The following is a 27,974-nucleotide window of genomic DNA, read 5'->3' as shown; positions in this document are numbered from 1 at the left end:
GGCAGAACTCCCAATGGAGGGATGGGAAACAGTGTTTCTCCTCCCGATGACAATGTAAGCAGGAAGGGCATTGGAGCCATCGGCGAACCAGGGTCAATCGATGGAAAAGCGGCAATGAGCGCTTCCATCCTGAAGAGCAGCAGTGCCAATGCTGCCGGAACCGGGTCGGTGGACGGTTCCGCAATCAGTACCGGTGTCAGTGGAACCTGGGGTCGTTGCATCGCCTTGTCGATGGCCTCCTGAACAATCCCAGTCCAGTTCTTCTCGGAGACCTGGAGCAAGCAGCCCTGGCTCCGGAACATAAGAAGGAGGCAAAGGCATAGCCAGAGGGACCACCGTTAAAGGTGGAGTCAAGGCTCCCGATCCTCTGTCGGGTGAGGGTTGCCTCGGTGACCCGGTCGCCAAAAAGGTCTGTGCCTTTTCTGGACAGGGTTTCTTCGACAGCAGCTCGGTCGATGATTTTGCTCCCTCAATGGCCCGAGACTTATGGTGTCAATAGCGATGTTTGTCTCTACGGTCCCCTCGGTCGAGTAGAGGGTGTCGAAGGCTGAGATGTCGTCGATGCCGGACGGTTGGAAAGACAACTGACTTGTTAAGATGGAATTCCAACACCACCTTAGGCAGAAACTTAGGGTGCATATGCAAGACTACCCCCTATCATGAAAAAATATTTAGGGTGGATAAGTCATTAAGGCATCAAGTTCACTGACTCTGCGTGCTGAAGGAACAGCCACCAAAAATACAACCTTCCAGGTCAGGTTCTTCAGCTCACTGGAGTGCAGCAGCTCAAGGGGAGCTTTCATCAGCAGGGACAAAACTAGGTTGCAGTCCCAAGACACAGTAGGAAGTCTTATGGAAGGCTTCAAATGAAACAAAACCCCATGAAGCATACAACTAAAGGCTGTACAGAGTTGGGCTCACCTACATGATGATATGCACCTATTGCACTAAGGTGTACCAAAACAGTTTAAGACCATCTTCAGAGAGATGCAGAAGGTAGTCAAGCAGTTTTTGTGTGGAGAAGAGAGGCTCTATGCCCCTATGCTCACAATGCACAGCAAACCTCCTCCACTTCAGTCCATAGGACTTTCTAGTGGAAGACGCCCTGTTTATATCCTTTTAAAGGTGTGGTCTAGGGGGAGGATCCAAGATGGCCACCGGATGAGGGTGTGTGTTCAGAGCGTCCTCATGCAATTCTAAAAACGTTTTTCTTGCGACCTTCTTTTTTCCTCAATAATGGAAATGAAGCACAAACCAAGGATTTCTTACTCCGCAGAGCCTTTGGTGAGTGCTCCGACCGGCCCGATGGACGCCCATGTCACACGCAGTGTTAGAACATCGGGAGACCAGCCGCTGCAGTGTAGGGGAGGGGAAGTTGAGCTCCCTTCATTGCCTGGCTCGATATCACCTTTGAGTCCCAAGGAGAGGACTCCTCCGCTAAACCCAGCCGCCGGGAGAGAGGTACTGTATCCAGGGGAAGGAATCTCCAACCTGAGTGTGCAGGAGATTTCACCAGCGAGGCATGGAGAAGTCCCGCCGGCGGCATCGAGCCCCATTGAAGTGCTGGGGCAAAGCGATGAAGGTAATGGAGCCACGTGAGGAGAAGTCTCAGCTGCTGCTGTTCTTACCCCCGTAATAGAGATACCATCATTGGTAAGACCGCTTGTGTTTTCTTTTGAAACTTTGTGGGAAGCCATAAATGAAATGAAAACTAATGTATTACAACAACTTATGCCAGTAAGGGAACAAATTAAAGGGCATGAAAAGAAATTGGAAGTGCTTGAAAAGACAAATGTGGAATTGGATCAACAAACTGCAACTATTCGGACTGAGATAAAAATGGTTCAGCAAACACAATCAATGCTGATGAGAGACAATACGACTATTGTTTCAAAGATAGAAAATTTGGAAAACTATGCAAAGAGTCGAAATTTAAGATATATAAATTCCCTTCAATTGCCAATGAGATCACCAAGGGAAGTTTTAAATAAATACATGTTGGAAATATTGAAAATTCCAGAGGATCAAGTTCCATCAGTCATAAAGATATTCTATTTGCCGAAACCTAAAATAGAAGCAGTAGATCAAGAAGGAGAAGTTGAGAACATGGCACCTATTGATGATCAACTTTTAAATATAACAGCACTCCTAGAAACATCTGACACTGAGATGGCTATTCCTGCAACTTTAATTGTGACTTTTTCCTCAGAGATAGACAGGGAAAGGATATTAAGACTGAGTATAAAACACAGAAGTGTAAGATTTCTTGGGCTTTTGGTTAGGGCCTTCCCTGATCTCTCCCGTGAAACACAGAGGAGGAGGAAAGCTTTCTTACTCCTGAGACCGCAGGTTTTGTTAATTGGGGCAAGATATTTCCTCAAAAAGCCTTGCAAGTGTGTGGTAAAGCATTCACAAAATACATATGTTTTTTTCGATCCACCCCAGTTAACCCAATTCTTAGTGGGTAAGTCTCTAGTAACAGCTGAAATACCTCGTGAAGAGGCTCTAAGTCCTCTATGAAAATATGACACTAATTATCTGGTAATATATTGTGTAGTTATATACTATTTTCTTTGGGTTTGGTCGATCCTCCCCCTCTATTTTTGTGGATCTCTAGAAGAGGAACTATAAAATTTGTCTGTGGTTTAAGTATGAAAATTGTAAAAATACAGTTTGTATGATTGTATGGTTCTTTCTTTTCTGTACAAGATTTATGTTCTTGAAATATTGTAAAATTGCATAAATATAAAATTTAAAAAAAAGGTGCGGTCTAGAAATTGCACAAATTATTCCAAATGAGGTGTCACCAGGGACCTATATAGGTGCAATATCTTCCTTTTTCGACTGACCATTCCTCTCCATATGCAGTAAGCATCTTTCTGGCTTTTGCCACTTTATCCATTTGTTTGACCATCAGGACAATACAAATTAAATTTACCTCAAAAGTAATAAAATATATTAACAATTAATAAATATGCTTCAATTTAAAATAGAACATAGTATACAGCAGATGTTCTCAACCCGTGCGTCACGGCACACTAGTGTATCGCGAAGCACCGGCAGGTGTGTCGTACACCCCGCTGCTCTCCCCCCCCCCCCTCTTCACCTCAGCGAGACCAACACTGCTGCCGTTCCTGCCCAGGCTATCAGCACATGCAAGCCCCGAGGGGGAACAGTAGCAGTGATTATGGAAGCCGGCAATGGAACATGACCTTTTCTTCCCGCCCCTGTGGCCCGGAAGAAGAAGTGATGTTTACCGGGCACGCGGGAAGAAGAAAATGCCATGCATGCATGCTGCTGCTTCAGAAATTGCACCCCAAGGCTCTTCCCAGTCCCGCTACACTCAGCAGTTTGCCTGTGCTGCGATCATCGCGGCACAGAGTAGTCAGCTGAGAATGTGGCCGCCGGGATTTCCTGCCACGCGGCTGTTGGGGAAGCCATCCATCAGCTGCCCGGACCCGGAGTTGAAGATCGATGCTGGCCACTTTGTCAGGGGCTGCAGGAGTATGGTGCCGCTGCTGGCCTGCCCCCCCCCCCCACCTTGGCCTGGCTCTGACCTCCCCTTCTCTGGCCAATGCAACAGCAAGAAAACAAAAATAATAATCAAACTGCAAAAAAAAAAAAAAAATAAGGCTGGGGTGGGGAGAAGAAAAAGCATAGAATTACATTCTAGGCTGACTGCTCTGTGCTGTGATAGCAGCACAAGCAATCAGCTGAGTGCTGCCTTCTTACCACTGGGGTGCGGGGAGCTCACTCCTGCTGCTTTTAATAGCAGCATACCGGCTACCTTGTGCTATAGCTGTCATGTGTGCTGTGGGTGGGGGTGCGTGAGAGAGTAAGCCAGCATGTGTGTAATGAAAGAATGTGTGTGTGAGAGAGAGAGAGAGAAAGAGATTGGTCAGTGAGGTGACTGGTGTGTGTGAAATAGACTAGACATGGGCCCTAAGGAAGAACGACAGACAGAGCTTCAGCAGCCCTTGCTGCTTCTGGTAAGTGCTATTGGCCTACAAGGGAAAGGAGAGTTACTGGAGAGAGTAAGTAAAGGTGGCTTTTTAAGTTTATCTTTCTTGATTGACTGACATTTTAATTATTGGGTATTATGTGATGTGTCTGATGTTAGAAATATTTTATTGGCGTTTGGAGAATTTTTTATAATTTTGAAAATTTTTAATGATTGGATGTTATTCCATTATCAGTTTTGAAACATTCTAATTTTAAAATTTTATATTTCTCGAGGAATGTATAAATAGAAATGTGGAAACAAAATCTGAACTGGAAACAGCAAGAAGCCAAACTCTGTATGCAGTGCAACAATGCAAAAAACAAAAACAATAGCTTTATGGTCACTTTATTCTGTATTTGGTGAGGGTCTGTCTGTGTTCTGCGTGTATGACCCTGCTAAGGGTGTTCTGCGAGCTTGTAGTTTCTTGGTAGGGATCTATAACAGCCTGGCTTGTTCTATTTTATTAATAGGAGGTATATTGGTGTTTAGGTAATTTTTGCAGTGCTGCCTTTTCATAGGTAGGGTTATTACTGTTTGAGTTCAATAATGCAGGTGTAACTTTGTGCGCATTCATTTGTGTACATTATTGCAGATCCTGGAAATCTGTTAGGTGCTATATTTCTGTTTTGCACAGGATGCAGAGTGGCTTTTTTGGGTTTCCATTCCAGTTTCTGTTTCCATATTTGTAATTTGTGGCTTTCTGTACTTGGTGAAGGTCGATTCTGTGTGTGTGACAGAGGTGAAGTATTTTACTAGCATGTAAGCATTTGTATCAATAGTATTTGTTGTGTTTTCTCAATAGAACATGCATTGGTGGTAAATTACTGTTTTTTCATAAGGAGGACTATTGCACCTGGTAGGAGAGTGTTTCTGGTGTCATCTCAGTAACAGCAACATAAATCTCTCTTTTGTATGGTAAACTGAATGGGGAATGTCCTAGTTCTATTCTGTAGCCATTGTTGGGGGGGGGGGGGGGGGGTGTCAGGGTGGATCCTGTAGATACAGAGTATATGTTTACATTTAGCCCCGTGACAATCATGTGTTCAGTGTGTCACTCATGTGAGAACCATCTGTCAGGTATGTCCTGACAGAAAAGGTTGAGAACCACTGGTATACAGTATCACTGAATATTTTAAGTATAGTTATCCAGAAAACTAGTCCTGTTTGCGATCCTCAAAGATGAGGAGGATTGCATTACTCTGGTCAAGATATCTGATTATAGCCAAACAACTGTAAAATATTTCAACATTTAAAATGAATAACCTATTAATATCAGTCCCCCAAAACAAAAACAAAGTTTATGAACCAGCAATTTTATTTTAACAAACAAACCAAAGAGAAATGAACTACAAGGTCTTCAGCTAAGTTTCAGTCATTTACTTTTAATACTATTTTGCAGCATTAAAAACAAAATAAATGAAGGGAATATGCCAGAGAAAACTGGTAGCAATCCAGACAAACCCCGAGTGAAAGACACCAACATACTGTAAACAGACATTAAGGTAGTACAGACTGAATGCACAAAAAAATTCCTCTTTTCAAACTGGAGCTCAGATTACTATACAGTTCCACTTGAAGAAGTTTTCACCTGAATTATATGAATACAAACAAATCCACATACATTTTGCAGTTTTACTTTGAAAAGGGAGCCTATCTACTCACCCCCACAAACCAAACAGTGAAGGAGTATATCATGCACCACTCAGCATGTATACAATTACAGAATAATACAATTACAGACTTTACTAACAGACCGTGCAAGCCTTATTTTATGAATGAATGGAAGGTTTATTAAGTTTCTAAACTTAGATCACCACCACCACCTATATTCATTAAGCTACAATAATTTTTCTACTTCCTATCTGGATTGAATCCAAGCACATCAGTGTCTGAAATTCAAATTGAAAGCATAGCCCTGTTTTATTTATTTAATGTTTTTATATACCGGCATTCATAATAGAATCACATCGTGCTGGTTTACAATTAACAGGGGGAGTGGGTGAAACAAGAACATAGAACGAGTGCAAAAGAAACCATGAAGTTACAATAAATCAAGGCTGATCAAACTGGGAGAAGAGGGAAAGCTAGAGAGAATTAAGAGAGTGAGGCGTAATTATTTACAGTATATACGATATTCTGTTGACTTCAGTAAACCAAGAACTCAGGTTTGCTAATTGGGTATAACCCTTGTAGGATCCTTTGTTTTCAGTTTAAACCAATTTTCATCCTGATTAAAGGGCAGCTCCAGAACTGCAGATGCAGTGTCTGAGTAGTTCTAGCAACTGTTGGAAGCCAGTGCGAGCCAAAACATTTGCAGTGTTTTAAGTCCCCTGCCAACCAGTGCCACTAACATGGCATTTCAAGTCCTATCTCCCATTCCCTCTCCAAAACAGCCAAAGTACCCTTTGTTTGGTGCTGCCAATCAGGCATTTAAAAGCACGCCATGTTCACCAGGGAGATTATCCTAGCCCTGCATAAAAGCAGAAGTAGTGCAGTGCTGCAGAGCACAGGAGCCTCAGTAAGCATAATGCTGAAGGATAGAGGAGGTTTGAAACCACTAGCAAGAATGAATGCTGTTGTAATGGCGGAGGGGGGAGAGAAGAAGAGTGGGCATGAATTGAGAAAGGGACTTGGCAGGAGATGGAGTAGAGATAGGGATACTGCTAAGTGGGTAAATCTGCTTAATATTGTTTTATTGACCTTGCTTCTGTCCACCAAAATAAACTCAGATATTTACCCAGAAAAATAATGAGTCACAATTTTCCACTGATTTTATCCTGTTTCTGTTCTTGTAATAATAAACAAATCCCTGATTTTAAAAAAAAAAACCACCCTACAAAAATTAACAGGTAGATTTAAAAAAAAAAAAAAATACGTGTGCGCGTCCATGTGCACGGGCTACCCGGCACACGTGTATGTTATAAAATCCGGGGCGGCTCATGCAAAGGAGGGGGTTGAAAATAGCAATTTGTGCCCGGTGACTAGATCAGGCTTCCCCCAGTTCCCTACCCCACCTACCCTCCCACCCTCTTCCCCCTCCCCCTTTGAAGGCCCTTTTTGTTTTTTTTTTCGTTTTCGAACTTATACCAGCTCCTGAACTGGCGTAAGCTGCGCACGTGGCAGGCTGCCGGCGCACGATCCCCCAAGCACAGCGGCCTCCAGCTCCGCCCCATGGCCCGCCTCTTGGAAGAGGCCTGGCTCCTGTGCGCGTAATGGACCTTACACACGTGGCCGGGCCGCTTCTAAAATGCACTCAGCCGCACTCGTAACCCCCGTTGTCTCTGCGCGCAGGGGATTAAAAATCAGGCCTTAAGGTTTCTAAACCCTTGGTAGACAGGACCTGTCAACTGGCACCTGCAGTATGAATATACTGAGGGCTAGAAAGAGAAGCCTGGTAGTGAAGTTGGGGCTGGGAAATGGAACCAGAAAGAAGAACAGCAGCAGTAGCTAGAAGGAGAAGGGGCTGCCAGGACTGGAGGAAGGGGGCCTGGTCCGGGAAGAACGACGGCCTGCTGGAGCCAGGGAGGAGCAGTGGCTGCCAGGGTGGGAGGTGGAGAGGCTGGACAAGCAGTTGGGAGTGTTCAAGGCCAGAAAGAGGAGAAACAAGTATTGGGGCTGGAAAGGGTACTAGGTATGGAAGCTGCAGCACCTGCCACTGGAGCCAGGTACCGCTGCCAGGCTGTAGGAGGAAGGAGAGGAGAGTTGAGAGAAAAGAGCATAAAATATCAAAAGCATTAAAAAAAAAAAAAGATAAAACAAGAGTTTAGGGTTACTCATGCCTCTATGGCACAAATCCACACATGTTACAACAGGCTTAATCACATATATAAAAACTATATAAACCAATATATATATTACAACAGCATCACAATATTCCCTCTCAGCAAATAAATACAATAGAAACCTATTGTAGCCAGAGATTTAAAAAATAAATGTATAAAAACACCATAAAATTTTGCCCTTGCTCTTAAGCATTTTGGCCTGTGTCTTAACTTTTCTAAAAGTTTTCCACCTCTGCACTGGCTGCTGCATTTACTCTGTCTGTAAGAAGGCCTCAAACAAAGCTTGTACTTGGTTTCAACAGTTTACAGCAACTGGAAAACATTTATGTTAATTTTCAACCAGCTTTTCCATTTATAAAATGTTTGCATTGCATTAGCAGAAAATTATCTAGCAGGTGGATGGTGGGAAAAAATATCTTCTTGATGAAATATTTCAAGGGATATTGGCAGAATTGAACATATGAGTATTTTAAATGCTGAAAACAAATACAGCGATCCCAGTCTATGCCATGTACTTCATAATGCTATGCGTCTTCATCTTTTCCTGGTTTTAGATTTACAAAAAGAAATATATAAATTATCTTGTACTGCCTTTTTTTTTTTTTTTTTTTTTAAGGGAGGGAGAATGATGCCCTGCTCAAAGTCAAGCTTAACACTTCCTCGAGGTCTGCAAAGTCAGTGACACAAGTCCTGGCTCAAAGTTCGTGATGATGACGTACGTGTTTTTAAATCAAGTTTTCTCCTCAGAGGTCAAGGTTTTATTGCACAATGCTATGGCCTAATATGTTTAAAAATAAACTTCTGATATTTCACCAAGAGGACAAAAATGTCTTGTACTTAGTCTGTTCCTACCACAGGTCAGAAGCATTTTCTCAGAAGTCCATAGCAACATAAGTCACTTTGGCAATGGTTAAATATATTTTTTAAATTCCCTACTGACTTTCTCAGATAGGATTTTAGACAATTTCAAGTCAATTTTAAAAGGTCTGTGTACACAAATACCAGGGGTAACTCAAGTGATCAGACATTTTAGAAAGGGTCCAGCCATGTGTGTAACTCCCGAAACGTGCAGAAGTGCCGGGCCTGAAGAAAGGGGCGGGCCAGGACAGCACCATTAGACACTGTACTAGAGAAGCGCGTCTGCAGCTGGCCGGCACGTGGATTTCACTTCTATTCCAGAAGAGCAATAAGTATAAACACAAAAAAATTGGGGCTAGCTATGGTAGGTTTAGGGGTTGGGGAGGAGAGGGGAAGAGGTAGGAAGGATAAGTTTAGGGATGTTCCCTCCCAGTCCACTCCTTTATTGTAGAGTACTGGGAGGGAACTGGGCAAAGGCCCAATCGCATCACTGCGCAATTCTTTTAAACTCCCCGCTCCCCACACCAAAAGGTGGCCATCTGCCCGCACATGTGCATGCAAACATTAAAAACCAGCGCGCATATGTGCATGAGAATCGCATTTTATAACATGCACGCGCAGACATGCATACGTTATAAAATAGCCACGTCCATGTGCGCATGCCAGGAACCGTGTACACATGGACACACGCGGGCCTTTTAAAATCTACCCCTTTTGTAACAGCATAGAAAAAAATTGTGCGCTACAAGTGACTTTTATACCAAGAAGTCCATCTTACAAAAGTGTATGAACAGCTACAGAAAATGGACCAACATCAAACAAGGAGGCAGGAAGACTGTGAAATCAGCAAACCCTGAGAAAAGTATGCCTAAAATTATATAACAAAATCAGTAATGATCAAGAAATTTTGAGACCCCTCAAAGCCAGTAGGATGCAAAAGGTATTTTAAAAAAAACAAAAAACTAAAGGGCTGATCAATGCATTAAAACTGTGTGCTGAAATTCAGCAAATTCTTAAAGCATGCTTTAAAAAAATTCACTCCTGATGCAATAAGTAAATGCTATCCTAATGCAACAGAAGTTTAAAAAAAAACACACTTAACTAAAAAATGTATTCAAAAAGAAAGTTTACAGTTCTTAACACCATGATTTCTGCATATAAAATCATATTTTTGGGAAGAACACAGTTTGTGCACACAAACTACATTTTCTACACAAAAATCTCGAGTACTGGTGCAGGCATCTGTATTTCAGCTTCATCACCAGCTCTGGAAACTTTACTCCACCTCTGACAAAGTTAAGTTTCCAGCACTAAGAAAACATGAGAAGTTAGCGCACCTCTGCATTGAGAAGTAATAGGTAATGCCATCATTAATATAGGATTTGCATGAAGGAACCCTAATTCGCACATACAAATTAGCGCCTGGTTGCGTGTACATTTTTTTTCAGTGCAAAAACTCCTTGCTAAATCAGTAGAGAACTCAAAAATTGCACACACAACCAGGTGTAAACAAGAATATACAGTCGAGCGCATATTACATCGAGCCCTGACAGGGTGAAAAAAACAGGAGCTGCACGAAAGCTTTCGGATTCAGACTTACATGATGCTAAAAGTTACAGGTATTTATGACGACCTGCTCCCACTACATTATACGTGTGCAACATGCTGGTCAACATGCTACATTACATACTAGTGACTTTAGTAGACAAATGTTCTTTTATTATTAGTTATTATTATTATTTATTATTATTAGTGGGTATGATGTACCCACTAATGCCGGTATATAAAAGTTTCTAAATAAATAAATAAATTAAAGATGACCTTAAATCGTAGATTTCACTGCAAAGGCCACCAGAATAATATCATGCAGCAAAAGCACACATAGCCCATTACTATTATAGTGCCTTGCAAAAAGGTCTTCACACAGTTGTACATTTTTCATATTCTGCTGCATAAAAACTTCAAATCAAAATGCATTAAGGTAGAAGGCTGTTTCACTGATCTACACGTTTTGCTGCATTTCGTTTATTGTGAACCGATGAGATGTTCCCAACGTTCATCGGTATATAAAAACTACTAAATAAATACACACACTGGGGTAGATTTTCAAATAGCGCGATTTGGCGTACTTTTGTTGGCGCATCAGGCGCAAACAAAAGTACGCTGGATTTTAGTAGATACGCGCGTAGCCGCGCGTATCCGCTAAAATCCGGGATCGGCGCACGCAAGGCTATCGATTCCGTATAGCCGGCGCGCGCCAAGCCGCGCAGCCTAACCTCCGTTCCCTCCGAGGCCGCTCCGAATCGGAGCGGCCTCGGAGGGAACTTTCTTTTGCCCTCCCCTCACCTTCCCCTCCCTTCCCCTACCTAACCCACCCGCCCGGCCCTGTCTAAACCCCCCCCTTACCTTTGTCGGGAGATTTACGCCTCCCGGAGGGAGTCGTAAATCCCCGCGCGCCAGCGGGCCACTAGCGCGCCGGGACGCGACCTGGGGTCTGGTCCGGAGGGTGCGGCCACGCCCCCGGGCCTGCCCCCAAAACGCTACAGCCCGCCCCGAAAACGCCGTCCATATCGAGCCCGCCCCCTCGACACGCCCCCGACGGAAAACCCCGGGACTTACGCGAGTCCCGGGGTCTGCGCGCGCCGGTAGGCCTATTGAACATAGGCGCACCGGCATGCAGGGTCCTGCTCGCCTAAATCCGCCCGGATTTAGGCGAGCAGGGCTCTGAAAATCCGCCCCAAAATGCTTTCATTATGAAAAAATATAAATATTCCAAAAGTAATTAAGAATAAAAAAAACCCAAAACAATCTTGATTGCACAAGTCTTCACAGTGCAACTTGATACTTGGCAAAACCCCTTCTGCAGCAATAATAGCCATGAGTCATTTAAGATGTGTCTACCAACTTTGCAAAGTAAGATGATGCAGCTTTTGCCCATTCTTGGCGGAAAAGCTCAATCTCTTTCGAGTTGGCTAGGGATAGCCTGTGGACTGTAGTCTGTGTCTTGCCACAGATTTTCTACAGGATTCAGGTCTATATTTTGACTGGGCCATGCGAGGAGTTTTCTTCTCACTGCTCTCCACTCCATTGTAACTTTGACTTTGTGCTTAGGATCAATGTCCTGCTGAAAAGGTGAAACTTCCCCCCGCCCCCCTAATTCCCAGATCTATGGACCAACAGGTTTTCCTCCAGGATAGTCCTTGTACTTTGCACCATTCATCTTTCCCTCCAGCTTCATAAGCTGTAAAGCATCACAACATAATGCTGCCAGCACAATGCTTTACTGTAGAAAATGGTTTTAGCAGGATGTGCTGTGTCCACACATTTCTCTGCACCGACTCCAAAAAGTTCCAGTTTGGCCTCACACCACACAATTTTTTCCCTCAAATGAGTGCAGGGTACCCCTTTTTTTTTTTTTTTGCAAACATATGGCACATCACATAGCTCTTCTTCAGCAGTGGCTTTTTCTCATGCCACCCTCCTATAGAGGCCATGCTCGACAAGTAATCCTGAAACTGAACAGTCAATATTTTCTCCAGTCTCAATCTTAAACCTCAGTGACCTTCTGTGAAAGTTTCCTTAGACCAAGGCTTCTGACTTTGAAGGAATGGCCCAATCACAGCAGTGTACTGGCGGTGCCAAATTGTTTCTACTTTAGAATGATAAATCTGAATGTACCCCAAGGGATATTCAAACACACTGAAAAGCAAGTTTGCTTACTGAAAACTGTCTTTTGCATAGATTGCATGATGAATTACAGATGGGTAATGTCATCTGGTGGCACCGAACAGACTTCTCTCCAAAGCCTGATTTACTACGGCTTTCCTCTCATTCTGTATCTATCGGAAAAATGCTTAACAAGTGAGGCCCCCAAGCTTGTAGAGCTTTTAGCTTTACTGTGTATGTGCGGGAGTTCCCACACAGGTGTTGCCTCATGAGCCTCCTCAGTCAGTATCAGAGCTATTTTTCCTATTTCTATTTATTAAAAATGTATTGTCCGAGCTAGTCTCACAGAGTTCGATGTGGATTAAAATATAAATATTCCATTAACAAACGTTACAACATACATAAGACAATGCAATACAGCCTGTGCCATGTCTAAATTCAGGACTAAGAAGGCCTATGGCTATGACAACTGCTTTTAAGCTTGACAGAAAAGTTGCCCAGATTAAAAGAGGCAAGCCTCTGAATATATGCTCTTGTGAACAAAAAGGTCTTCAGTGCCTTTTTAAGAGAGTTCTGATATTACATCTTCCAGATGTAGTCAGGTAAATTCCAGAAATTCAGTCCTGTAACAGAGACAGCTCGCTCTAGTATAGACTAAATGTGTAGACTTTATCAAGGGAACTTACCGTATTTTTCGGACTATAAGGCGCACATAAAAACCTACAATTTTCTCAGAAATCGGAAGTGCGCCTTATAGTCCGGTGCACCTTATATATGAATTTTTTTTCTGTTTCTTTTCTCTCCATCTTCTCCCTCAAACAAACAGGTTCTCATTCTCACATGCTTTTCTCTCTCTCACACACACACACTGGCTCTCACTGTCACATGCTGTGTCTCATACAATCATTCATACTCAGTCTCTCACTCACCGGGCCTCTTCGTCTTCTCGGGCCGCTGCGTCCCCTGCCGCAAGGACTCCTTCAGGGGCCACCCAGGCCACAGAACAGGCCCCAGCGGTGGCGGCTCCATGCCGCTGAAGACAAGGATGAAGACTCGTGGCTCCCTGCCGCAAGTAACAAGGAGGCGGGTTCTGGCTGCCGCGGAACGCAGCTTGATGTCGGCATCTCCGGCCACATGGATGGTTGAAAGCGCTGCATGCGCTGATGCTTCCCCTCCTTCCTGCCCACGTGGCTCCGGCAACGTTTACTTCCGGGGACGCACAGGCAGGAAGGAGGAGGAGCATCAGCGCATGCAGCGCTTTCAACCATCCATGTGGCTGGAGATGCCGACATCAAGCTGCGTTCCGCGGCAGCCAGAACCCGCCTCCTTGTTACTTGCGGCAGGGAGCCAGCATCAGCGCCTGCCGATCTGCCCCCGGGGGCATATGGGGGATAATAAAAAAGTACCGGTACCGTAGTTTAAAGGGCGCAACCGATTAAAAAAAAGGCTCTGAGCCTTAGACCCGGCGCCCAAGGCGGCCGCCCACCCACTGCGTACAGCTCCTTGCGCAGGATCCCCGCGGAGTTTCTGTGCTCCAGCAGTATAATCCGGTGCGGCTTATATATGAACCAGGACGCATTAGCAGGCACCTTTTGATAATGCGCCTTATAATCCGGTGCGCCTTATAGTCTGAAAAATACGGTACAGCAAACTTGCCCTGAGATCTGCTTTCCAAGTAGGCTTACAATCCCGCAAAACTGTTCCAACTAATACGCTGAGACTATGTATAAGAATATGAATCAATGAAGCCAATTTGTACTTAATTCTATACTTGATGGGTAGCTAATATAACGAATGTAAGCTGGTGAAATACGGTCACAGAAAGTACCTGTCATTTCAAATGACATTTGAAATGACAGGTACCAGGAAGTGGACAGTTATGTTCTCCGATGCTCGGCAAACTTTCCCCCAGCCCCCGCTCACCTGCCCTGGCCACGTCCGGTCTCCGGTGCAGCCCCAGTCCTGTCCCCTCCTCCCGAAGCAAAAAAAAAAAACCGAAAAAGTAGCAAGAGAGCGAGGGGAGACGGGCAATCCTAGGCTCGGGCCTGCTAATCCCCTTCTCCTCTCCTCCCGAAGCAGGGCGCGAAAAGCAGCCTTACTCCGGGAGGAGGGGGGGGGGCAGTTTAAAGCGACGAAGCGACTTACTTTTGCAGCCCCCCCCCTCCGGACATCGGCGACGACCGCGGCTCCAGCCTCCAGCTGTCAGACAGATGCATCAGCACGTGGGAAAGCGGCCCCTATGCGTGCAATTGGCTGCTCAAGACGTGACGTCACGACGTTTGGCGTCACGTCTTGAGCAGCCAATTGCACGCATAGGGGCCGCTTTCCCACGTGCGATGCATCTGTTCTGACAGCTGGAGGCAGGAGCCGCGGCTGCAAGGAGAGAAGACGCAACTTACTCCAGCCAGCCCCCACTTCGGCAGCTCCCCTTCGGCAGCCCCCCTATGGCGGAGACGGCAGTGTAAAGCAAGACGGACCTTCAGCAAGGAGAGGAGAGAGAAGACGCAACTTACTCAGCCAGCCCTCCTCCGGACAGCGGCTCCTCTTGCCTCCCAGCTGCCGGCGAAGATAGACGCCCGAACGGGTAGGCCCCTCGTGCAATTTGACCTCAAGGCGTGACGTGCACTGACGTTGGCGTCAACGGCATGCACGTCACGCCTTGAGGTCAAATTGCACGAGGGGCCTACCCATTCGGGCGTCTATTTTCGCCGGCAGCTGGGAGGCAGAGGAGCCGCTGTCTGGAGGAGGGCTGGCTGGAGTAAGTTGCGTCTTCTCTCTCCTCCTCTCCTTGCGCCGCGGTTTGTCTCGCTTTACAGTGCCGTCTCCGCCGAAGGGGGCTGCCGAAGGGGAGCTGCCGAAGTCGGGCCGCATTGGATTTTCTTTTTTCGCTTTTTTTTTGCTTCGGGAGGAGGGAGAGGACTGGGGCTACCCTGGAGACCGGCGCCCATGGACGCGACCAGGGCAGGTGAGCGGGGGCTGGGGGAAAGTTTGCCGCTTACCCTTACTCCTGCCTCTAACGCAGGGGTTGGGGTAGGCGGTAAACTAACAGGTTAAACGTGCGGCAAATCGGCAGGGAAAAAAAGCGATAGTCGGAGCGCGCGTCACAGTATCGGAGGGGAATAGCTAATTCCTTCATTATACAGCTAATTCGTTCATTTACATATCATATACATGCTGCGTGTGGAAAGGGTTATGCGTCTGTTTTAAGAAGCGCTAAGGACGCGTGAAACTGGAGACTGTATCGCTGGATCGCCTTACGTGTCCGAATTGTGCGCTCCCAGCACGTTACAGACGGGAAATCTTCAACCGCACGTTACAGTATCAACCTGATAGAAAGGCATAATTTAATGGGGAAAAGCCAACAAGAATTTAGCCAAGCGAAGTCTTGCCTCATCAATGTTACATTTTTTTGAGGGGATAAACAAACATGTGGATAAAGTGTACCTGAATTTCCAGAAAGCATTCCACAGTCCCTCACGTGAGGCTTTTAGGAAATTAAAAAATCATGGGATGGGGGCGGTTTCCTACTAAGGATTGTGAACTGGTTGAAAGATAGAAAATAGTAAGGATAAATGGTCAATTTTCCCATTGGAGAACTACTGCACACACACAATAACTAAGATGTTAGCCTTTTAACTATAGGAGGTGGTAAAGGTAACCTCACACTTTCTCCTGCAGAACTTAAGATTAGTATATTGCTGTGTAGGCAACCCTGCTTGATTCAAGAAAGCAGAATGGGGCAAGGGAGCTGAATGCCTGGATGTTCCAGAGGACTGTGAGCCCTTTGAAGTATTTTTCTGCTGCCCTGGGGAGGGGAGGGGAGTTGAAAGCTTGAGACTGATCAGCCAGATCTTCATGGAGTGAAGTGTGTCAAGTACATCAAAGCCTACATACAGTGTGCCGATGCATCATGCCTGGAGTGCATCATTGTGGCATCAAAGGCCTGATGTATAGTATCTGTGCAAATTGAGTGAGCTGGTATAGTGTGCATTGGTGCAATGTACTTCAGATGCACCACTCTTCTGGTACTTCAGTGCACCATGTTTTGAGTGCATCAAGGGATCATGTATTGATGAAGCTGTGTAGCACCGTGGACCTCCAGCAACGAGTAGGAAGTGCTCAGATGGCGCTAGTGCTGATGCACTGCAATGTTTATGGGGGGTTTTTTTGACAGACTGGGCCAGCTCCAGGAAGTCATGCCAACCCTGTTGCCTTGGTCTAAGCGTATGGAGGATTTTTGGAAGAGCTGCTCTTTATTTACAGTAATTTATATTCCACCTAATTACAAGTGCTTCTGCTCTGGGATGTTCAAGAGACTTTTCCTAAGTTGGCCCATGATGCTGCACTATGGGAGGAAGACCTACTGTGACTCAAAAGATTTACAGTTCTTCCATGCACAATGCTCTAGAGCATTGTGAACTCTGAGACATTCATCCTCAGGCTTCACAATTTTTCTGGTCGTGGTCAGCTCCCAGACACCGAAGATAGAACTCGGGGCTCTTAGTGAGCAACATGATCTTGTCGCAGATAATTCTTAAATCCACTCACCGTAGTAGAGTTTTTTGCTGAGGTAAACCACTTCAGTAATTCACTTGTTTTGTAGCATTGAAAAGTGCTGTTGTATGACTGCAGCAGCAGCGAAGCAAGGCAGAAACAAGTTTTTAAAACAAAGAAGTTTGAAGAAAAAAAATAGAGATGAAGTGACTGAGCCGGCTAAGGAGGCAACTCTTGCACATGCTCAGTAGAGCTAAAAACCTGCTAATTGACAGAAAATAATCTTATTGCATTCCTCCAATCTGTACCTTTGAATAACATTATCCTAAAATTCTTTTGGCAGTTCCTTGTTCAGCATATTTTGACCCTTGCATCAAATTCACTTCACACAAACAGTAACAGTTCCACGTTTTATCCAGAAGATTTGATTCAGCTCAACTATTATGACTGGACACAGGTAGACTAAATTCTAAGCCTTAAGATAGTTTTTTTTTAATAATTTGGGCTAATTTGGGTTTGTGGTGATAAAAATGTGAACCCTTATGCAAATCAAGACACTTATTCTTACAGTAATTACTTTTGGAAGATTCTAATTGTTCTTTCATGATGAAAGTGTACAGTATTTTGTGTAGCTCACTGAAAGTTACTATAATGCATTTTGATAAGAATATGAAAAATACAGTGTGAAGACTTTTAGAAGATACTCTATACATTAAATGGGGTTTTTGCCTTGTTTTAGGGCAAAACCCCCCATTTACTGTATTGAGTGCAACAGATATGATTTTTTTTTTTTTTTTTAGCATTACTGTGATTTGCATATGCTCCTTTCCATTGGCTTACCTCTATACAGGCAGTAAGGCAATCTTTTAAGGGCCACAGGGAGGCAGCTTTGAATTTTCCTTCAACAAGTAGCATGTCCTTAACTGGAACTTTACACAGTAGATTTAGGCTACAGTTAAACTACAGTGAGTGCCAATACCTCAACTTAAAATAGAATAAATGAAAGCTGAAACTTGACAGTGGTAAGGAAACTTTCTGCCAAACCAAAAGAGGAACACCCGCTGGTACACATCTAAGAACAGCACTGAAGCAAGTTTATTTTATTTTTCCTCAGATAAAAAGCCCCACACCCCTAGAAAATGGATCAGCCTGAAAGTAGGACAAAACTAGTGTTAATACTACTTTAATGGGTTTTCTGTCCCACATGAGAGACGGGCAAAAGGCTTGAGAGCTAGTTACCATATTCACAGGTTTCTTGGGAACGGTGTGATAACACAGCTAAGTTCAATAACAAAAAGCATTCACACAAATAAAATATTTCAAGAAAGTTAAGAACAGTCAAATCAATTTTAATATGAAGCTTGAGTAATCACTGAAGAAAAGAGAATGCTCAGTTAGCCACGTGCTCCCATACTTGACAAGTAAATTTATAGCTCTGTGCCTCCAGGGAATATTTGAAAGGTGATTTCAATTTCATACCCTGAATAAAAATATGTAGTATGTCCCAGAGTTATTTTAGTAACGTTCTAAAAAGGTTAGTCTGACCTTGAGTTTGGTAATACAAATGCAAGTTCTGAATTTAAAAAAAAAAAAAAAGTTTCAGTAGACTCTTGATTTTGAGATCACACATTTCAACTTCTACCTACCCTAAGGCAGGTGATAATTTACAGGCCACTTGCACACACACATTAGGATGCCTAACCACACGTTTTTAAACCAGGGGCATTCACTTTCATCACTTAAGAACCAAACCCAGTTAGACAGAATTTGAATGTTTAAATTCAGACAAGCACACTGTCAAAATGGTATCTGGTGAAAACAGTAATATTTCCTGCATTACCTGTGAAAAAAAAGCTATTGTTTTAAAAAGAAAAAAAAAAAAATATATATATATATATATATATATATATCTCACAATATACTAAAACAAAGATTGTTACCACTCTAGTGTTGGTATCCTTACCCTACGCATGGCTTCCTCCTCCTCCTGACGCTTTTCATAATGTGCAAAGTCATCAAAGATTGAGGTGGTATGCTTGAAAGTAGCAATTATTTTAAGCACTTGCTTGGCTTTTTCTAGAGGTACCTCTTGAGTGTCTCGTGAATTGGTAACTGGTTTGTTGTCATTATTTTCCAAGCGAATGTGACGCAGCTGGTTATTAGGAACATCTTTGACAAAAATCCACTTAATGTCAAATTTGCCCTTCCACTTATCCTGAGACCAGACTCCAGCATATGCATTGTAATCCACAACAGACTTCATCTCTGCCACACCACAAAAATGTCCACTGCCATTCACACTGAAGAGTAAATAGAGTGGGCCTTTAGCATTCAGAGAGCGGTAAGCAGCATCCAAACGTTTGTTACCATGCTCAGTACTACACCAGATGGAGTACTTAATAGAGCGGTGTATATCGTCCTCAGAGTAACTTTTGATTATAAACACACGTCCATTCTTCACATTCCAATCAAAGTCTTTGGGGTTATAGTTGTTTATGGCCTTTAGTTTCTCCAGGACTGGGTGCAGTTCAGCACCAGAAGGTGATGAGTTCACAGGGACAACACCTAAACCAAAGCTCTCATTACCAGCTCCATTGTTCTGACTGAAGCTCACTCCCCTGTTCCTAGGAGCTACCCAGCGACTTTGCAGCTGCTGCTGTTGAACCTGGTGAGGCAGAGCTTGATGCTGAGGTCCTTGTTGTAGTGGCTGAGGCTGCTGTTGAGGCAACTGGCTTTGCACCATAGGTGGTGGCTGAATTAATGGCTGAGGCTGCTGGATGACAGGGTGAGGAGGCAGAACTGGTTGAGTAGGAGAAGTTTTTACCACTGCTCCTTTTCATCCCAAGTTCCAATATTCATGTTGTGTTTTATGGGAGGCGGTGGGACAGCAGAACCTCCAAGTCCTATATTGCCTTTAGGTTTAAGTTTTGGCTGAGGTTTAGCAGGTTTTCGAGCAATGGCAGCCCATGACGTTGGCTTAGGTGCTGAACTACTAACTGGTGGCACGTTAGCAGCAATGCTGGTCATGCCTGCACTGTTCAAAGCTGAACCCACAGTTTTTGTCACAGCAGATGTCATATCCCCACCAAGCTTTAATCCAGTCATGCCTTGCTCAATGCTGTTAATACCAGGCACCTTGCTCAAATTATCACTGCCAAATCCAGCCTGTCCATCAGCTATGGCTCTGCCAAGGGAACTGGGTGGATAGCCATAGCTGCTACTATAAGCAGAGCTTTGTGTCGATTGTCCCTGAGATCCACTGGTACCCCATGTGGAAAAATCTGCATTCCCAGGAAAAAAATTAAATCCATGTTGGCTGAGGAATGGCGGGGTGTTTCCCAAAGCCCCAGGTTGACTGAACACACCGTCTGGTATATAGTGGTGTTCACCATTGCTCATCTGTCCATAGGTAGCCAAGTATGGCATTGGTGGGTCTCCTGCTGTAGACCATGCTGCTTCCCCAAGAGAGTATGGAAATCCAATAGATGGAGCATAATAACTAGGCATGTACGGGTCTGACATTGGTGGATAGCTGTTACTCTGCAAGACAATAAAGCAATATCAGAAGTGCACATTTTTACAAAATACAGAAATATATTCAAACAGATCACAAAGCTTTTTAGACATTATTGGAATCTGTTCACAATACTCATACATACTTGAATTATACACATGCTGAATTGTGCCTTCTGTTCACTTAAAGCTCAATACAACAAAATTACATCCTTTAACAATTCAAACACACTACCACCACATTCCTTCAAAAGCAAAAATAAAATTTGTATTACCATATCTTATGATATCTACATGGTATCTGAAATGTTTAAGAAATGAAAACTGAATATGTCACATTAGTGAAACATTTAACCAAGCTCTTAAAAATGGCTTCCTTTATGACCAGGCTCTGCCTCCAGCTCTTGCTGCAGGCCACAACTGATGAGGCTGCTAAAGCAATTCTTGGCCCCTGGAAGAAGGAAAAAACTAAGAATAAAGCCAAAATGAGCAAGAAGCAGTATCTGAAGAACCTGTATTCTTCTCTATCTAAAGGAAATCACTGTGATAGTTAGCCTACAAATAGGGAATGTGAGAGAAGAGGGTAAATATCAGAAGTCCTGAGAAGAGTAGAGTGGAAAAGTGGCCCTAAAAAAACCTCCCTATGAAAAGAAAATTGCTTTGAGGCCTTGTCTGTATATATAAAGGCCCAAATATCAAACTGTTGGGCTATTTTCCTGCGCACACCACTGCAGAAGAAGCTTTTATGCTGTTAACAGGAAAACCAGTGTTACACTATCACACTGTCAAATTAAAAACTCTAAAACATTTAAGAAAAAAAAAAGTTATGCTGTTTCCAGAAATACAAATTTACATGAGAAGTAATAAATCATGTTCATTTACAATAGTCAAAAACACAAATTGCAGTAGCCATCTGTTTAGGTTACTTTCTTGAAAGATAGCTTAACTGGTTATATTTGAGAGACTGTCATTGTTTGCTGATTACATTACCCAAATAGTAATTAGTGATTTACTCACAACCCGGAAGTGTCACAGGAGCTATTATCTGCTCCTCACAGAGAATGGGGTATTTTTTAGCTGCTGAAGTAAAAGCTACAATGGGAGAAAATAGAGACACAAGAAAGCAAATCTGGTACCAATAAAGTAGAGAGGAATGCAACATACCGGTAGTATCAGGACACTGGTTATTAGCTTATCTTCTGTCACTAGGCTTGCACATCTACACCAAATTATTCTAAGAAGCATAGCATGCAAAACGACCAGAAGACTAAAGCCTTTAACAGTTGAGAACTGAGATTTTCATGATGCTTTACCAGCAAATGTTCTCTGTAACTAGTGTCCAAACAAAAAAGTAACTATATCTGACTGGATCCTAGGCTGCCCTTTAAAGTCTGAGATTTGTTCCATATATTTTAATACTGCATACCAGAGACTTCTTCACAGCTGTACCACAGAGTTTCAGCAATTTACTGTTGCTCAATAGCCTTCCATGTGAAACTATTTCTTACAAACTGTGACTAGCTTTCAAGAATTATACTCCCTTTACCAGGTCAGTGAGGAAACAGCAGTCATTTGATTTAAATAGTAAAGAGTAGGCTAGGCCTTAGGTTATCTGCATATACCCTTGCAGATCTGGGAAAAGGGGGGAGGGGGCAACAGTCAAGGCCTTCCTTAGAAAAGAGTAATTTCTTGACAGCTGTCCTCACTTCTTGTTTCTCCCTTATCACTGCTAGAATGCCAGTGGCCCAGGAACTGCAACAGTCTGTGCAGCAAAAACAGCAGAGCTACTGTCTCAGAGGGTCTGAACACCCCCCTCCCTCTTATTCAATCTTGGAGGGGGGAGAAGCACCATCCTCACTCACCCCCATTTAATTTCAGGGAGCCCTGAATTTCCTAGGGTCAGCCCTGGGGACAATGACAGCAAAATCTTTACAGTTCAAGGAGCCTACGCTTGACAAGGAATAAGAAAGCCAGTATCTTTAGAAAATTATTTCTGTTTCAAAATGTTTGATCACCTTAATTTCTAATGTTTTGTATTCTTGTGTACTCCTGCAGTTCCATTTAAGTTGATTATGAGATCAAGGATGTGATCTTCCTTACAGAAATGCTCTGTAATGTGTTATTTTGATCTGTAAAAGCAGAGTTGCTTACCTGTAACAAGATTTCTCCAAGGACAACAGGATGTTATCCCTCACACATGGGTGACATCAGTTGGAGCCCCTATACGGAAAACTTATGTCAAAGTTTTTAAACTTTTGACTAGACATGCCCAAGATGCCCTATACCACATGCCCACGTAGGGTCCCTCTCCAATCTTGTAACATAGAATTTATAAATGAAACAAAAAAATAGGAGAAACCCAATTCTGCGGGGTGGCGGGCAGGTTTCATGAGGACTAATATCCTGCTGTCTTCAGAGAACATCTGTTACAGGTAAGCAACTGTTTTCTCCAAAAACTAGCAGGATGGTAGTCCTCACACATGGGTGAATCTCTAGCTACAGGCTGCTCCCTAACAGAAAAGGGGACCAACAGACACCCAACCAGATGCCAAAGGGTACAACAGTAGTGCTGTTGGTAACAGAGAGAGGAGACAGCCTGAACCTAAACAGGGTCTAGGTGGGGAGAGTTGGGTTTTACACCTCAAACAGGTTCCGAAGGACAGACTGGCCAAACCTACTGTTGCGTCAGCCATCCTTATCCAGACAATAGTGCTATGTGATTATGCGAAAAGAACTCCATTTCGCAGCCCTGCAGTTCTCCACGGGAACTGCTCACAAGTGGGCCACCGACTTTGCCACGGCTCTGACAAAATGAGCCTGGACATGACTCCAAGATGCAATCCCAACTGGGCATAACAGAAGATGCAGCCTGCTAGTCAACTAGATAGTTTGGAATGGCAACATCCAACCTTTTCCTATCAAAAGAAATAGAAAGTTGGGTGGACTGTCTATGGACTTCTGTCCACTCCAGATAGAAGGCTAAAGCTTGCTTGCAGTCCAAGCTGTGAAGTGCTAGTTCGCCTTGGTGCGAATGAGGCCTGGGAAAGAATGCTGAAAAGACGATGGGCCGGTTAAGATGAAAGTCTGTCATCACCGTAGGCAGGAACTTAAGGTATGTACGCAAGACCACCCTGTCATGATAAATCTTAGTATAATCTGGATAAGTCACTACGGCCTGGAGCTTGCTGACCCTGCATGCTGAAGTGACTGCCACCAAAAATGACCTTCCAGATCAGGTACTTCAGGTCACAGGAATGCAGCGGTTCAAAAAGAGCTTTCATCAGCTGAGCCAACACCACACTGAGATCCAAAGACACAGCGGAGGCTTCGAATGAAGTAGGCCCCACATGAATCATACAATTATAAGCTTTAGAGAAATGGGTGTACCATCTGCACCTTGATGGTATGCACCAATTCCACTGAGATGAATTCTAATGGAGTTTGTTTTTAAGCCAGCTTCTGATGTGTAGAAGGTGTCAAGTGTTTTTGGGTGGGACAGGAGAATGGAACTAGGGCCTTCTGCTCACACCACATGGAAAAAAACTTTTCCACTTCAGTCCATAAGAACGTTCTAGTGGAAGGCTTTCTGGAAGTTACCAGGATCCAAAACATATCCTCTCAGAGATCGAGCAGTTGCAGAATTAACCTCTCAACATCCAGGTGTGAGCAATGGCCTGGAGGTTTGGATGCTGCAGCTGGCCTTAATCTTGCATGATGAAATCTGGGGAAGTCACCAGACTGATTGGTCTCCGGATGGACAACTCCCATAGGGGTAGAAACCAGACCTGTCTCATCCAATAAGGGGCTATAAGGATCATAGTCCCCTTAACCTTGCAAAGCTTCAAGAGAGTCTTCACCACTAAGAGAATTTGAGAACAAATCTAGATATTTGAATCTTCGTATCATCAATTTTCCCAAAGTGGTGGGAGAAATCCCATACACCACTTTGAAGAGATTCTTTATTGAAAGTTTGGAATTGACCGAGTTAAATATGCCTTCCATTAACTCCTGCTTCTTTCTCCCTTTGTCGACGCGCCCAGGGAACCCTGAAAACGTTCCCTTTGCAGGGAACTTAACAGGATTTTTAGAGGACTCGACATTAGATGTTATAAATAGAGGGACGCTTTTGGTGTCCTTTATAACTGTTAAAGATATCCGCCTAGTAATGAAAGCATATTTTAGAAAATATCCGCTGAATTTTCATGAGGCAGCTGTAAAAATATTTCCTGATCTTGCACCAGCTACCCAAGCCAGGCGTCGGGGGTTTTTATCCCTCAGACAAGAGGCTAGGAGGCTGGGATATATCGTAAAAATACAGTTTCCTTGTAAATGCTTTCTCATGAAAGATAATGAGCGATTTGGTGTTCTTCATTCCTAAACAATTACAGGAGTTTATAGAAGCCAGGAAAACCAACATCATAACCTAAATATAGATTTTGACTGCAGTTTACGTGCAACCAGTAAAGTTAGTTTGTCAATTACCTTATATGTTCCTTAAATGTTTTCTGGATCTAAAATTATTTTCTGCTGGGAGTGAAACTAGAATTATATGAATAATGGTTAAAGAATTATATAAATCCTTTGCATACTAAGATTGTGTTTAAAAAGATATGAATATAAATTTATTGTTTTTTCTTCTTATTTGAAGTGGCAAAGGAATTTGTATTTGCTTTTTGTAATGAAAGTATTCACGGTGTTTCTAATAAGCAAATGTTTTCTTTTTGTTTATGTTTAAAATGCAATAAATAAAGAATTTAAAAAAAAAAAAAAAGAGAATTTGAGGATAAGCAATCAGAAGTCCCTTGCTCCAATGACTGGCAACTGCATCCGAGGCTAATTTGCCATCTAACCTGTACAGGGAGCAGAACCGAGGCACCTGTCTGTTTGCAGGGGAATGCTAACAGATCTACATCCTGGCTCCCCCAGAGGTGGAAGATCCGATTCGCTACCTCCAGTCCAAGGACCACACATGGGGTCTGAAGACTCTACTCAGCCTGTCCGCTACCATATTCTTCATCCTGGCCAGGTACATGGCCCTGAACACCATCCCGTGAGACAGGGCCCAAAACCATATCTGAACCACTTTCTGACCCAGGAGGTATGATCCTGTGACTCCCTGCTTGACATACCACATGGCTACCTGGTTGTCAGTTTAGATCAGCTGATCTCTAAAAGTCCATAGCACATACCTGATGACCTGAACCTCCAGGAAATTGATTTGACAAGAGCATTTCTAAGCAGACCAAAGACTGAGTGCTGAGCCTATCTATATGAGCTACACACCCAGGGTGGATGCATCTGTGGTTAGGACAATTTGGGAAGGGGGACTTCAAAAAGTGATCTCCCATTCTAGATTTAAAAGTACCTGCCACCACAACGAGTTCTGGAGAGACGGGGTAACTGATGCAATTCTGGAGGCTTTGAGTGGCCTGGCGCCACTGTGACCTCTGGGTCCATTGGGCTCTGCGCATGTGTAAAAGTGCTAAGGGAGTAACATGCAGAGTTGCAGACATCTGGCCCAACAGCCTCAATATGTGCCAGGCTGATACCTGCTGGCTCTACTGAATCTCTGTCACGATAGTTGTCAAGGTGATGGTTCTTTGATGAGGCAGAGGCGCCTTGGCCTGAGCTGTGTGTAGCAGGGCGCCTATGAAATTCAAATGAAGTGACGGTCTGAAATGGAACTTTGGGTGGTTGACGACAAACCCTAGTGACTCCAGCACCTGGATGGATCAAGCACAGGGGCCTGGTTGCTCCTGCTTAAGATGTACAATCATCCAGATAGGGAAAACATGCACCCAGCCTGTGAAGTTGCGCTGCCACCACAGCCAGGCATTTTGTGAAGACACATGTGGTTGCCGTTAGCCCGAATGGCAACACCCGGTACTGGAAGTGCTGTTTTCCCACCACAAACTGGAGATACTTCCTGTGACAGAGAAAGATCTCAATGTGAGTATTCACCCTTTAGAGAGAGAGGGAGCATAGCCAGTCCCCTTTTTGTAAAAGTGGGATCAAGAAGCCCAGGGAAATCATCTTGAACTTTTCTTTTTTAGAAATTTGTTCAAGGTCCTTAGGGCTAGGTTGGGATGGAGTCATCCTGTTCTCTTTGGAATCAGAAAGTACTTGGAGTAGAATCCCCACCCTTTCTGCCCTAGTGGGACAGGCTCGACCACTCTGGCCGTTAAGAGGGAGGAGAGCTCCATTAGCAGTACCTCCTGACACACTACCTGCCCACAATCTCAGAGGAAAATTTGGCAGGACATCCAATAGATTTAATTGGTACCCTTGATGGATGATGGGAAAAAAAAACCTCACTGATTTGAGGTTATACTGGGCCACTGGTTCGCGAAGAACCACAGCCTACCCTTGAACGGAGATTCCAACATCCTGGATATGGGCAACTGGCCTACACTCCCTACGACCCAGTCAAAACCCTTGCCCTGGAGTTGACTGAGGCTCCGGCTTGGGGGCTTTCTGCTGCCTAGGATGGCCGCAAGAGACCTGATGGTGTTAATGGAAGCAAGGGAGTGGAGAATAGTACTTACTATAGTGAAAGAAAGACTTCCTTTATTCCTATCTCGCTGACCTCCTGGAAGAGAAGGATGGGTCAGGAGTGCTGGTGGAGGGTTTCATGGTGCTCCCGAAGTTGGACCACAGTGTCCCTCTATCTCTAAAGAGATTCTCCCCAGTACATGGTATGTTGGCAAGCTGTTCCTGTACGTCTAGTCTGAGATCTGAGGCCCACAGTCATACCATTCTGCAGGCCCCGATGCCCACTGCAGAGACTCTCCATGCAGTCTTGAAAACATTGTAGGTCACATGGATCTTGTGTTTTCCAGACACCAAGTCCTTGTACGCCAGCGACATGGGGGTGTCCTGCTGCTGAGGCAGCTGCTCGGCCACCTCCTACACCTGCTTCCAGATGTCCCACAAATACTGGCTCATGTAGAGCTGGTAGAGACAGCTATGCAGGCAATAGGCATGGCACCTTGAAATACCTTCTTTCCAAGAGCATCCATCGCTCTACTTTCCTTCCCCATGGTTCCAAGAAGTGAGTCAGAGCGCTTTGCCCTTGACCATCACTAACTGGTAGGGGCAGCTAATGCTTATCAAATCCAGGAGCCTTCTGGACAAGGTAGATTCTGTCCGCCTTCTTAACAGGCAGCATTGTGAGGGGGTGTTCCCATATCCTTAGCAGCAGCTCCTTAAGGATCTCGTGTACCAGGACAGTCAATCTCTTTACGAGGCTCCACGAACTGGAGGATCTCAATCATTTTGTGCCTGGCATCCTCCTCCATTAATAACTAAAACAGGATGGTTTCTGCCATCACCTTCACAAAACCTGAAAAGGTCAAGTTCTCCAACGGAGACTTCCTCTGAGAAGGGCCTGATGGGAAACCATTAGAGCCCTCAGAAGACTCCGAAGCATCATGCCCCCAGGAGTCAGGATTTCTCCTCCTCCTCACTATAGGCTACAGGGGATGGGGGCCCTAGGTGCTTGGCCTTCGTCCAGAGGTGCTGGCACTAGATGAGGGACTGCAGGCCTTTGCATCTCTGCCGGCCTAGATGGAGCTTCATCCTTGGAGGAACTGGCAACAACCACCGTATCTGTAGGGAGAGGCTTCAGAGCCCCACCGCACAGAGATGCTGTCCAGGGA

General features: G+C 44.2%; 1 protein-coding gene across 1 annotated transcript in view; it reads right to left on the bottom strand.

The window, feature by feature from the left end:
* Window positions 1-27,974, bottom strand: part of YTHDF3 (YTH N6-methyladenosine RNA binding protein 3) — a 185,470-nt gene that overhangs the window by 79,013 nt on the left and 78,483 nt on the right. The window contains 2 exon segments of the mRNA XM_029591383.1: window positions 18,767-19,641; window positions 19,644-20,343. Of these exon segments, the coding sequence (XP_029447243.1) occupies window positions 18,767-19,641; window positions 19,644-20,343 (1,575 nt within the window).

This window comes from Rhinatrema bivittatum, chromosome 2 (genome assembly GCF_901001135.1).
Source record: "Rhinatrema bivittatum chromosome 2, aRhiBiv1.1, whole genome shotgun sequence".
Lineage (NCBI taxonomy): Eukaryota > Metazoa > Chordata > Amphibia > Gymnophiona > Rhinatrematidae > Rhinatrema > Rhinatrema bivittatum.
This window is presented reverse-complemented; position numbering and strand designations above follow the sequence as displayed.